Raw genomic sequence first — 13,466 nt, 5'->3', positions numbered from 1 at the left:
AAGTTCATTAAAGTCAATTTTTTCTAACTCGCTTTTTTCATATTTTTAATGGGAAATTTAAAATTTTATTGTTTCAAATGGGTTAAAAACAGATTAAAAATTAATAAAATAGTGCAAATTATTTAAATTTAGCCGAAAAAAATGCTAAATCCTTTTTAGAAAAATTGCGAATTTTTGAAAAAATTTCATGTCAAACGTTCCAGACAAGCGTTATAAACCATTAAAAATCATAAAAAAAAATATTTATTCGTCAAAATACCACAAAATGTCTTTATTCACATCTAAATCACTGGATTCGCATCACACCTTAAGAAGTGATGCAAATTCAGTACAACGGCTGTTGAAATGGTGGACATCCGTCCTATGACAAGCTCATGTTAAAATAATCGCTTCTGTGCCAATTTTGCACCACTTCCGGATCCAAAAAGAACATTTTCACTACTTTTTTGGCGACGCTTTCTTTGCTGGGATGTAATTGTCGCGCAAACCATGTATTTTGTCTTTGTAAAAATAATTTTCGAGCGGAGAAAAATATATGTTGGCAATAAGCATTTAAATGGTTCTCAGATGCGGCAAAATTTTTCTATTATTTAAATGATAGAATTTGAGAACATTACATGGCCGGGAAAATCATGTACCTGTTTTGGCTTTTTTGCAGGGGAGAAAGTATTTTTATAGGTTACGTATAGACGTGTCTAGAACCATTACGTGGTCATAAAGACCATGTACATTGTTTTCGTGACCATTTAATTTTTTAATTTTGTTGCAGCGAAAAGAATTTTACAAAAACATTGACCAGGTACACACGATTTTCATTTTGCGCGTCTGTCGTGTGTTGATTGTTTCTGGGAATGGACGGAGAATACGGAATTACTGTGTTTTGTGTTAATTTATTTATTCAGAAGTTGCACGTGGTTTTATGTGAATACATGGATTGCGTACACACAGAAAACAAATTTGTTGTGCCAACCAATTTCTTTGCCAACCGAATTATTTGGTTGCGTCTACTATCGGAATATAACCTACATAATTTGTTGTAACAACTGTACATAAAATTGTTTGGATAACTACAATTTTGGCATATCAACACTCAAATTGGCAATAATAACAATACGATTTCATTTGTTTGTTAAAACAACTAACTATTTTTGTCGGACAACCAAAGCTTGTGAAATTAAATAAACCATCTATTTGTTATTTTTATACCCTTCACCATAGGATGGGGGTATATTAACTTTGTCATTCCGTTTGTAACACATCGAAATATTGCTCTAAGACCCCATAAAGTATATATATTCTGGGTCGTGGTGAAATTCTGAGTCTATCTAAGCATGTCCGTCCGTCTGTCCGGCTGTCCGTCCGTCTGTGGAAATCACGCTAACTTCCGAACGAAACTAGCTATCGACTTGAAACTTGGCACAAGTAGTTGTTATTGATGTAGGTCGGACGGTATTGAAAATGGGCCATATCGGCCCACGTTTACGTATAGCCCCCATATAAACCGATCCCCAAATTTGGCTTGCGGAGCCTTCCGGAGCAGCAAAATTCATCCGATCCGGTTGAAATTTGGTACGTGGTCTAAGTATACGGTCTCTAACAACCATGCAAAAATTGGTTCATATCGGTCCATAATTATATATAGCCCCCATATAAACCGATCCCCAGATTTGACCTCCGGAGCCTCTTGGAGGGGCAAAATTCATCCGATCCGGTTGAAATTTGGTACCTGATGTTAGTATACGGTCTCTAAGAACCATGCAAAAATTGGTCCATATCGGTCCATAAATATATATAGCTCCCATATAAACCGATCCCCAGATTTGACCTCCGGAGCCTCTTGGAGGAGCAAACTTCATCCTACCCGATTGAAATTTGGTACGTGGTATTAGTATATGGTCTCTAACAACCATGGAAAAACTGGTCCATATCGGTCCATAATTATATATAGCTCCCATATAAACCGATCCCCAGATTTGACCTCCGGAGCCTCTTGGAGGGGCAAAATTCATCCGATCCGTTTGAAATTGGGTACCTGATGTTAGTATGCGGTCTCTAACAAGCATGCAAAAATTGGTCCATATCGGTCCATAATTATATATAGCTCCCATATAAACCGATCCCCAGATTTGACCTCCGGAGCCTCTTGGAGGAGCAAAAGTCATCCGATGCGGTTGAAATTTGGTACATTTCGTTAGTATATGGCCTCTAACAGCCATGTAAAAATTGTCAAATTTTATTACTATAGAAAGTTTTGTCAAAATTTCATTTCTATAGAAAGTGTTGTAAAAAGTTTATTTCTATAGCAATGTTTGTCAACATTTTATTTCCATAGAAAATTTTGTCAAAATTTTATTTCTATAGAAAATTTTGTAAAAAATTTATTTCTGTAGAAAATTTTGTCAACATTTTATTTCTATAGCAATGTTTGTCAACATTTTATTTCTATAGAAAATTTTGTCAACATTTTATTTCTATAGAAAATTTTGTCAAAATTTTATTGCTATAGAAAATTTTGTCAACATTTTACTTCCATAGAAAATTTTGTCAACATTGTATTTCTATAGAAAATTTTGTCAAGTTTTTATTTCTATAGAAAATTTTGTCAAAATTTTATTTCTATAGAAAATTTTGTCAAAATTTTATTTCTATAGAAAATTTTGTCAAACTGAATTATATACGTATTTAATCGGCCTTTTTTTGTTTAATATATACCCCTTATGGACTAACTTACAATTTAGAAGACAGTGTTAAAAAGTTTTACGATACCTTGCCATCGGCAAGTGTTATCGCAACCTAAGTAATTCGATTGTGGATGACAGCCTTTAGTAGAAGTTCCTACGCAATCCATGGTGGAGGGTACATAAGATTCGGCCTGGCCGAACTTACGGCCGTATATACTTGTTTTAGTTATTATTTAAATATATATTATATTAACATTATGTATTGATTAATGACCTAATAGAGAATCTGGACAAAATAATCTTGTAAAACGTATGCCTCTCATGAGCTCCGCTACAGCGGAGATGTTTACAAAACGATATGGCAAATTTTCAGGCACAAGGGAGACCAGGGTCTGAATGCCTTGTCAAATTGTATTTGAGAAAAATTGTGGGCTTCGAAATTTGGATTTGTACTCCGATTTCTTTTCTAAATCCTGGAAGAAAAAAGAAAAGACACATTTTTATATTTTTCGCTTTAATGTCCAAGCTGACCGGGATTTACTTGTGTGTAAAATCTTGAGATTCTCAACTTTGCAAAGAAGATATACGATTGTATGCTTATTGAGCATTTTGATGCTATCAAGGACCGTTTCTTGAAATAGAAAACAAAGTTCTTCATCCACTTCAAACAAATTGCTTACAAAACCAATTTGTTTGCAATTAAAATGTTCGTAAATTTGCCATAGACCAAATACTGCGCTCTTTTTAAATGTGTTCGCCTTACATGATTATATATTTCATTAGATTGGAGTCACAAATCCACAGTATCAAAAAAAAAACCAATAGAGTTGAAAAAATGCGTGAAAAGGTTAAGATTGAGTGGTATTAATATCATTTAGTGTTTAACTTGCCACTTAAGAATGCAGCTTTCGAAATGAAAAATATATACATATTTAACTTACAATGTTTTTTGAGGGGCAGAATGTTACAAAAATAGAATTATATTCACAAAAATTTTAATTTTGCAGTTTCATATATTTATGAGACAAAAAATATATTTTATTCATATATTTATGAGACAAAAAATAAAACTTATGTATTTGTTGTCATATACACGTCGTCCATAGCAACAAATTCAATGTATAACTATCAAATCTATTAACACAACCAAATTATTTGTTACATAGACCTTCAGTTGGGTATGGTAGTACATTGGCAAAATAAATCAGTTAACACAACAGGGTGAAATAACTTAAAATGGTTGCTTACTTCAATATATAAATAACGGCCAATATTTGGTCGTGTGTACCATATTTTGGTTATATAAACTAGGGAATAAGAGAAATAACTAAGAGTTATTGCTCACAATTAAAATTGGGTTGCGGTAACGCTTGCCGATGACAAGGTATCTTAAAACCTCCTAACTCCATCTTCTAAATTGTAAGTCAGTCCATACGTGGTATATATTAAATTAAAAACAAGTATGTAAAGTCTAAAGTCGGGCGGGGCCGACTATATTATACCCTTCACCATTATGTAGACCAAAATTTGTGTTACCGTCTCAACTCCTTCAAATTTGTTGGGAGTTATTATCAAGGTTTATATTCCCATATACAAATATTTATATCTGAAACGATTTGGAGAAAATTTTTTGTAATTCTACAAAATCGCTAGAATTAAAAATTAAGTAGGTTTAGCCCTCTGGGATGAAACACAATGTTAGTAAAAAAATATGGGAAATAATAAAGCTAGAGCAATTTTGATGCAATTGTACAAAAGAGCATTTATGATTTATCGGGCGATACATATGTATTCGGGATATAGGACAATTTGAGTAATATTTAAAATTTTTGCTACTCAGCAGTGGCGATTTTACAAGGATATTGGTCAAATCTCGCCAAGATTTGTGGTCAATTGTAGGTTGTGATATATTATTTGGTTAATTCGGGCGATATTTCTACAAGTCGGAGCTTTATTTAAAATTCTACCATTCTGTGGAAAGTTTGGCATTACAGTGTGTAGGATATGACTACGATATGGGGAAATCATCACAGAATTTTGTGTAAAATGTGGGTATTTTGGCCATATTAGATCAAGATGGCACACTTAAATAGCATATTAAATGTATTCTCTGTGGAATCTATCGAGTCAATTGGAGGAAACTCCCATTGAAAATGGGCCTAAAATATGAAACATTCTACCATATTTCCCCTACTCTGGCGTACATATATATGGGAGCTATATCTAAATATGAACCGATTTTGACCAAATTTGACATGCATAGTTAGAATAATAATCCTGCTTTCTCAACAAAAAACGTAAATGGGAGCATAATTTTGGCCTCCGTTTTCATATGGGTGTAAATCGGGCGAAAGATATATATGGGAGCTATATCTAAATCTGAACCGATTTCAACCAAATTTGGCACACTTAACGATACTATTAAACGTACTCCTTATGCAAAATTTGAAGCAACTCAGGTCAAAACTCTGGCTTTTGAAACCATATAAGTGCAAATCGGATGAAAGATATATATGGGAGCTATATAAAAACCACACCTAAACGCCAAGTTTTTTTTCCGAAATTTATTTGACATTTCTCTATTTCAGACTTACTCAATTTGAACCATGGAGAGATACACAATCCAACAACGTGTTAAATGGTTACAAGAAATGGCAACAGTGGATGATCAATTTTCGAAGAAAATCATCTTCAGTGATGAGGCACATTTTCACCTCAGTGGATTCGTCAATAAACAGAATTGCCGCATTTGGGCGAATGAGAATCCAAGAGTGATTGTCGAAAAACCAATGCACCCACAAAGAGTGACTGTTTGGTGCGGTTTATGGGCTGGCGGCATCATCGGGCCATATTTTTTCCAAAATGAGGCCGGTCAGGCAGTTACTGTGAATGGTGTTCGCTATCGTGAGATGATAACGAACTTTTTATGGCCCGAATTGGAAGATATGGATGTGGACGATATGTGGTTTCAGCAGGACGGTGCCACTTGCCACACAGCTAACGAAACAATGGCTCTTTTGCGCAACAAATTCAATGGCCGTGTTATCTCGCGTAATAGCGATGTCAATTGGCCGCCAAGATCATGTGATTTGACACCGTTGGGCTTTTTTCTTTGGGGTTATTTGAAAGAAAAGGTGTACGTCGATAAGCCAGCAACAATTCAAGAGCTAAAGGATGAGATAATTCGGCACATTAACGGCATAGAACCTCCATTATGCCTCAGCGTCATCGAAAATTTGGACCATCGAATGAAGGTGTGCCACCGAGGTCGCGGCTCCCATTTGGCCGATATTTTGTTCCATACATAATTGAGTAATACCAATATATCATAATAAAATAAAATTACAATAATTTCCTAAATAGTTTGTGTTTTATTCAAAATCAACATCGGCCCTTGAAATTTTAACCACCCTTTATAACTACAGACCGATATGGTATGGTTGTTAGCGGCCATATAACATACTAATACCACGTTGCAAATTTCAACCGTATCGTATGGAATTTGCTTCTCTTAGAGGATCCACAAGCCAAATCTGGGGATCGGTTTATATGGGGGCTATATATAATTATGGAACGATGTAGACCAAGTTTTGCATGGTTGTTAGAGACCATATACCAAACCCATGTACCAAATTTCAGCCGGATCGGATGAAATTTGCTACTCTTAGAGGCTCCGCAAGCCAAATCTGGGGATCGGTTTATATGGGGACTATATATAATTATGAACCGATGTGGCTAAATTTATGCATGGTTGTCAGAGACTATATACCAACATTATGCACCAAATTTTAGCCGGATCGGATAAAATTTGCTTCTCTTTGAGGCTCCGCAAGCCAAATCTGGGGATCGGTTTATATGGGGCCTATATATAATTATGGACCGACCAAGTTTTGCATGGTTGTTTGAGACCAAATACCAAAACCATGTACCAAATTTCAGCCGGATCGGACCGACCAAGTTTTGCATGGTTGTTAAAGACCAAATACCAATACCATGTACCAAATTTCAGCCGGATCGGATGAAATTTGCTTCTCTTTGAGGCTCCGCAACGAATTCTGGGGATCGGTTGATATGGGGGCTATATATAATTATGGACCGATGTAGACCAAGTTTTGCATGGTTGTTAGAGACAATATACTAAAAACCAAGAAACAAATTTCAGCCGGATCGGATGAAATTTGCTTCTCTTTGAGGCTCCGCAAGCCAAATCTGTCGATCGGTTTATATGGTGCCTATATATAATTATGGACCGACCGACCAATTTTTGCATGGTTGTTAGAAACCAAATACCAAAACCATGCACCAAATTTCAACCGGATCGGACCGACCAAGTTTTCCATGGTTGTTTGAGACCAAATACCAAAACCATGTACCAAATTTCAGCCGGATCGGACCGACCAAGTTTTGCATGGTTGTTAAAGACCAAATACCAATACCATGTACCAAATTTCAGCCGGATCGGATGAAATTTGCTTCTCTTTGAGGCTCCGCAACGAATTCTGTGGATCGGTTGATATGGGGGCTATATATAATTATGGACCGATGTAGGCCAAGTTTTGCATGGTTGTTAGAGACAATATACTAAAAACCAAGAAACAAATTTCAGCCGGATCGGATGAAATTTGCTTCTCTTTGAGGCTCCGCAAGCCAAATCTGTCGATCGGTTTATATGTTACGGGGGCTATATGTTATATAAAAAATGTTTTGTTTTGAACCCATGTCATTTTAACTGGCAGTCTAGAGAACCAAAGTATAATAAAGCACCAATATTCGTGCTAATTCACCAGTATGTTGCCAAGAAGGTCAATATATATGGCTTCCTCCCTTTTTACGATTCCTTCAAAATTCATCCCCAGCACTGCAGATATGTTTTCCACTCCATCGCACATTGGTCGAAATGACCTGTTACAGCGGCAGAAAGTCAATTTTTAAAGTTATGTTTTTGTTAAAACTAAGAATTGCAATTTGTAGGAAACTATTTAGAATATCCGAAAACTAAAAAATTATGACCAGGTGGCATCTCTGTTTTTATAACGAAGCTGTCAAAACAACTGTTGTTTTTCATCTTCGTTTTCTGTTGATTTACTTCAAAATAGTGAATTAGAAAAATACGTTTTTTAATAATAGTTGATATAATAACAAATATCTAAAAAATGGAAATTACTTCTGAAGGTATGTATAATAATATGTTAGAATTATTTTTTAAATAAAAGTGTTGTGTTTAATAAAAATCTGCGTTAAAGTGTGTAGTGTTTGTAGTGACGTTTTGATCGTGGCGTCTGTGTTTCTGGGAATAGTACTGTCTTCATTCGAGTTTATTCGCAAAATTATTTGTATCTGTAGATATGTCAAGATGTGAGCTTTCATATCGTGAAAAAATCTTTTGCCCCAATTTACCCCAACTCATAATATAACTCATTTTAGGCACCATCAAAATCAACAATTCCGATATTGTTTAACAAACCGCGCTTCGGCTCAGAAACGACTTCCTCTTCCAAGATAAGGATTCCTGAGAGTCAATGTCCTACACCAAGTACTGCAGTAACAGAGAATTCTTCAGAGTCAGAAGATGAAGACTTTATACCTCATTTGGATATCGAACTAGATGCCGAAGAAACGTTAGAATAGTTTAACGTAAGAGTTTATTTACAAATGTTAACATAACCAACTCATCTTTCTTTACAGTTTAAATAAGTATTGATGAACCGTGTGGATAGATGTTATATATAAACCTTTCAGAGAATATTGTTTAAGAGAATATTGTAGCTCCGTTAGGATTTAACTGCCAGTTAACAGAAAGTAAATTGCAAATATCTTCTCTCCAGTTAACTTTAACTGCAAAATTTTCGTCAGTTAAGTTCCTAACTGGCATATGGAATATATATGCAAGATGACAGCTTCGTCCATAATACGGTTTAAAAATTGGTTAGTTAACGGAACACTAACGGAGCTTTATGAAAATGGGGGTTAATGTATTTGAGTACAGAAATTAATTTGATAATGATTTAATATAGCCACCGTGGTGCAATGGTTAGCATGCCCGACTTGCATACACAAGGTCGTGGGTTCGATTCCTGCTACGACCGAACACCAAGAAATTTTTCAGCGGTGGATTATCCCACCTCAGTAATGCTGGTGACATTTCTGAGGGTTTCAAAGCTTCTCTAAGTGGTTTCACTGGAATGTGGAACGCCGTTCGGACTCGGCTATAAAAAGGAGGTCCCTTGTCATTGAGCTTAACATGGAATCGGGCAGCACTCAGTGATAAGAGAGAAGTTCACCACTGTGGTATCACAATGGACTGAATAGTCTAAGTGAGCCTGATACATCGGGCTGCCACATAACCTAACTTAACCTAACCTAATATATTTATATATAAAAATATTTCGACGGACGGACATATACATCGATATAACTCCCCTATATATCGATCCAACTAGCTGATTTTTTTACTGTACACTTCTTTAACTGCCACTAATGCATGTGCTAAATATTAGAGCTCAAACTTCTTCCTGTGAATTACTGCCGCTGAAACAGGTCATTTCGACCAATTTGCATCATCACTACACATCCCAATCGACGCACAGTGGGGCAAAATTGCAAAAAATGGAGATTAATTAAACTACTTATCCGATTTTAAAAATTCTTTCACTATTATAATGCTACGTTATCACTGAGTGACATAGGCTACACATCTTTTGGAAAAGTGGGCGGTGCCACTCCCACTATTAAAACTAGCTCTAGCGGCCATAGTAACGGACCGACTGTCATGAAACTTTCCCAATGTTGTATTGTTAACATGGTAATAATCCTTGGCTATGCATGTCCTGCTAATAGACCGTGGCTATACTTGGTTATGATTGGGCGTGGCACCGCCCTTTCAAACTTGGAACAGATATATCTCATGAACTATTAGCGGTATGAATATGAGATTTGGTATATATGTTGATCATACAGTATGAGTTACATCCAAGGTGAAATAGGGCCACGCCCCCTTTTACAAAATGTTCTGGCTCAGTCGAATTTTTTTGTTTTTTGGAAAAAATTAATACAATTTTCACATAGTAATTAATTTATTTGTATTATAATAACGTTGACGTAAGGGGTATTGTTGTATCATATGTGTAACTAAATTCGGGACCCAAAGCAGATATTAAATTTGTTATAAAAATAGCTTGTTCCTTCATATCTACAAAGTAGGAAAAAAGTTTATACATATGTTTTTATATTTATATCGTTTTATATTATAAGACATGTGTTTCTGATCTGTTATTTTAAAATATATGCCCAAAGTCATCAAACTCGAATGCATTGTACTCCATATAATCATCGTCGTCATCTGTTTCATGATTTGTGCCTTCTGGAGCCACGTTCGTCAAAACTGAAGGCGAAACAAGTAGATCTATCACTGATTTTGGAAGTTGGTGGATTTTTTCTTTTTTTGGCAATTTTGATTTACCAGATAGGATTGGATCTTAACTAAGTAGGAACCTATTTAATATGTTTCAATGGCAATCCTCTCGACTACATTTGCGAGAAAAATGTTCTCTGTAGTTCTTAAAATCTTTGTTTCGGACAACCCAGGAACCCAATTCCAAGTTTTACATCATGCGAAAACGTCAGACGTGTTGACGTTTTCGCATTTCAATACACAACACATAACGCACAATAACAAATACTCTTATCATTGTAACACACAGTTGCTAACGATATTTAAAAACAACAGTTATAACAAAGAAAACGAAGAAAAAGCTAAGAAAAGACAAAAATTTTCACAGTTAATTTAATAAAAAAAAATTTCGCGCAAAAACGCGCAACATTTTATTACTTAATATGAAAGCCTAGGAATTGTAGTTTATTAAAACATTAATATTCTAACGCCAAGTGACCCCATACATGTTTAAATATTCAAAGATATTTTGAAAATAGCCAAAATTTAGACACATTTTAAAATATTTTTTCAAAATATTTTTACACATTTTTTGTTTACACAATTTTTGTAGAACAACGCTAAAATACCAGAGGTTGAAGATTCCATAGTGAAAATATTACTTTTGGTTTGCGAAATACTATATATTAGGCTCCGAAATATACCGAATTTCAAAAAAACAATACTTTGCGCGAATAGCTCAAAAATTGTTTAAGTTTAACATAATGCAGCTTGACAAGTAAACAACATATGACATTGAAATTTTCAGTAGTGATGTAGAATTTTATATACTTTAATCGGATCCTAAGTATTTGTCAAAAAACAAAAATTTAATTTTTCAATTAATATCCATTTTTTGCGATCTTGCCCCTCTGTGCTACGTTCAAAATTTGTTCAATGTCATTGTTTTTCAGACCATTTTCTTAAGGTTTAAAGGAGCCTCATCTTTGGCTCGGAATTAATTAATTACTTAAGGAAGGTCAAAATCTTTGGATCCACGTCAACTTTGTTTGGAGTGGGTATAAAAATTAAGTACCCATATTTTGTTGTTGTTGTGCCACCCTCCACCTTATCTAAAAATTCAAATAAATCACTGAGCACTGAACTAAATATTTGTAGATTTTAGATTTTTCTGATGTATTTTTAATTTCAGTTAAGTAGACGTGGATATTAAATTACCAAAAAAAAAAAAAATAATAATAATAATTTTAAAACTTGTTTGCGTCCATTAGTTGTTACATAAGTCAATTATAGTGAACACCTTCCATGAACAACATTGAATCACCCCAAATCAGGGATTGTTTAAAATTTTTTGAAAATACAATGACTAAGACTCCGATATTAATTATATTAATTTTAATCAATATGTATTGTATATTCTCAGTCGAGGTAAGATTCCTGATCCACCAACACAAGCGTACATGTTATAACCACAACAAAATTATCATCATTTAGTGTGGAAAACGTCCATTTAATGTACATTTCCACAATGTCACGTGTCCCGCATATACTAGCCTTGTCAAACTTGCCGAATGTGACGTCATTAAAGTTGCCAAAAATAAATATGCCCTAAATGTTATGTTCCTATTGGATCGGACATTACCTACAAATGTTGATCTTCGATTTCTATTTGAATTAACACCAATCAAAGGCACAAAAATAATTCGAATTCTGGATGCGAAGATGGGAATATGTGATCTTCTGGAGCATTCAAGTAAAGTACCAATTATACGGGATGTAATGAATGAAATAAGAAGAAAGAGCAATATACCCATATCATGTCCAGTCAAAGGTGTAAGAAAAACAATCCATATTAGATTTACCAAAAACAAAACGTTAAAAATCTTTCTCTTTCAGAACATGATGTACAATATAACGAATATTATTCTTACTGATGCCCAATTTCCTTTGTACACGCCTATAGTGTACTTCAACATTAGTTTAGAGTTTTTGCAGAAGGAAATTCATCTCGTAACATATCGCTTACAGGGATTGACAATGCAGAAAAAACCCTAAGGTGAATGAATTTTCATCTTTCAATTTGTGTAACCAATTGCAAAGTGTTCCTGCACTTAGTTTGTGGTCATATCTTTGTTTCTTTCTGTACTTGCACTGTTAGAAAAATATGTTTTTCATATGTTCCGATATAAACAAAATGTGTTTCGGGCACAATTTTTAAACACAATATATTTAAGTGCAAACATATAATGTTCCTAAACTAACACTTAATGTTTGGGACACATATGTTAATATGTTAGAACATATTATGTTTGGCTCATGAATGTTTCATAAAAATAATATGTGTGAATGTAAACATATATACATTTACAAATTTCGAGTAAACATATATATGTTGTAATATTTTATTTAGAGAGCAACAGAGAGAGTATAGAGAAAGAAATAGAGATGGAAACCGGGAGGGTTGACGAAAGAAATCAACATAACACATCGAGATAATCAAAAGGCCAAAAATTTGATATGCTTAAGTCTAAATATTATTTAATTTGAATATCAGAATGACTATTCGCAGTAAAGAGAAAATTGTAAATGTATTTAAAATAGTGTTAAATGCTAGTAAAAAATTGTTCACTCCTAAATAAATTTATGTGTATGTTTATTATAAAATTATTTATATATTTATGTTTGTGCTCGACTCCACGTTCTTCTTTCGTTAGAGTTTTTGAATTCCTTTCAAAATTTCAAACTTTTATATAAAACAGTTTTTTGTTACAAAATTGTTATTTATGCAATAAAAAATAATATTTTATCCAAAAGCTCTGTCCATTTCGTTTATATCAAGCACTGTTTCTGACTGTAAATCTTTAATAACCCACATTTCGAAGTTTCATTATAAAAATTTAATATAGTATAAATATAAATGTGTAAATTAAAAAAAAATTGGTTCGGTCGGAGCAGGGATTGAACCCACGACCCTTTGCATGCAAGTCAGACATGCGAACCACTGTTCCACGTGGCCAACAAATGTATGTTTCTTGTAAATAATGTTATGTTTGCATGGTCTCGTGGGCGCTGCAAACTATGCTATATAAATGTAACTCATAACGATAATTGTCTACTGGTGACTGTAACAGCCACGTAGCCCAGTGGTAGTGTGTTGGCTTACAAATTCCATGGTTCCCGGTTGTTATTTATGCAATAAAAAATAATATTTTATCCAAAAGCTCAGTCCATTTCGTTTATATCAAGCACTGTTTCTGACTGTAAATCTTTAATAACCCACATTTCGAAGTTTCATTATAAAAATTTAATATAGTATAAATATAAATGTGTAAATTAAAAAAGAGTGTTCGGTCGGAGCAGGGATTGAACCCACGACCCTTGGCATGCAAGGCGGA

General features: G+C 34.2%; 1 protein-coding gene and 1 long non-coding RNA gene across 2 annotated transcripts; one reads left to right on the top strand and one right to left on the bottom strand.

Moving 5' to 3' along the window:
* Positions 1 to 2,950: 2,950 nt before the first annotated feature.
* On the bottom strand, positions 2,951 to 3,715 carry LOC142231822 (uncharacterized). Its single transcript, XR_012720931.1, has 3 exons — positions 3,623 to 3,715; positions 3,223 to 3,439; positions 2,951 to 3,154 (listed from the first exon to the last, which is right to left on the bottom strand). It is a non-coding gene; the product is annotated as an uncharacterized LOC142231822 (long non-coding RNA).
* A 7,760-nt stretch (positions 3,716 to 11,475) lies between these two features.
* Positions 11,476 to 12,126, top strand: LOC142230956 (uncharacterized). Its single transcript, XM_075301574.1, has 3 exons — positions 11,476 to 11,499; positions 11,566 to 11,904; positions 11,968 to 12,126. The coding sequence occupies exons 1-3, from the start codon at positions 11,476 to 11,478 to the stop codon at positions 12,124 to 12,126; spliced, it is 522 nt and encodes a 173-aa protein (XP_075157689.1).
* Positions 12,127 to 13,466: the final 1,340 nt, after the last annotated feature.

Source organism: Haematobia irritans, chromosome 3, assembly GCF_050003625.1.
Source record: "Haematobia irritans isolate KBUSLIRL chromosome 3, ASM5000362v1, whole genome shotgun sequence".
Taxonomy (NCBI): Eukaryota; Metazoa; Arthropoda; class Insecta; order Diptera; family Muscidae; genus Haematobia; species Haematobia irritans.
Note: the sequence above shows the minus strand (reverse complement) of the source record. Positions and strands in the feature narration are given on the sequence as shown.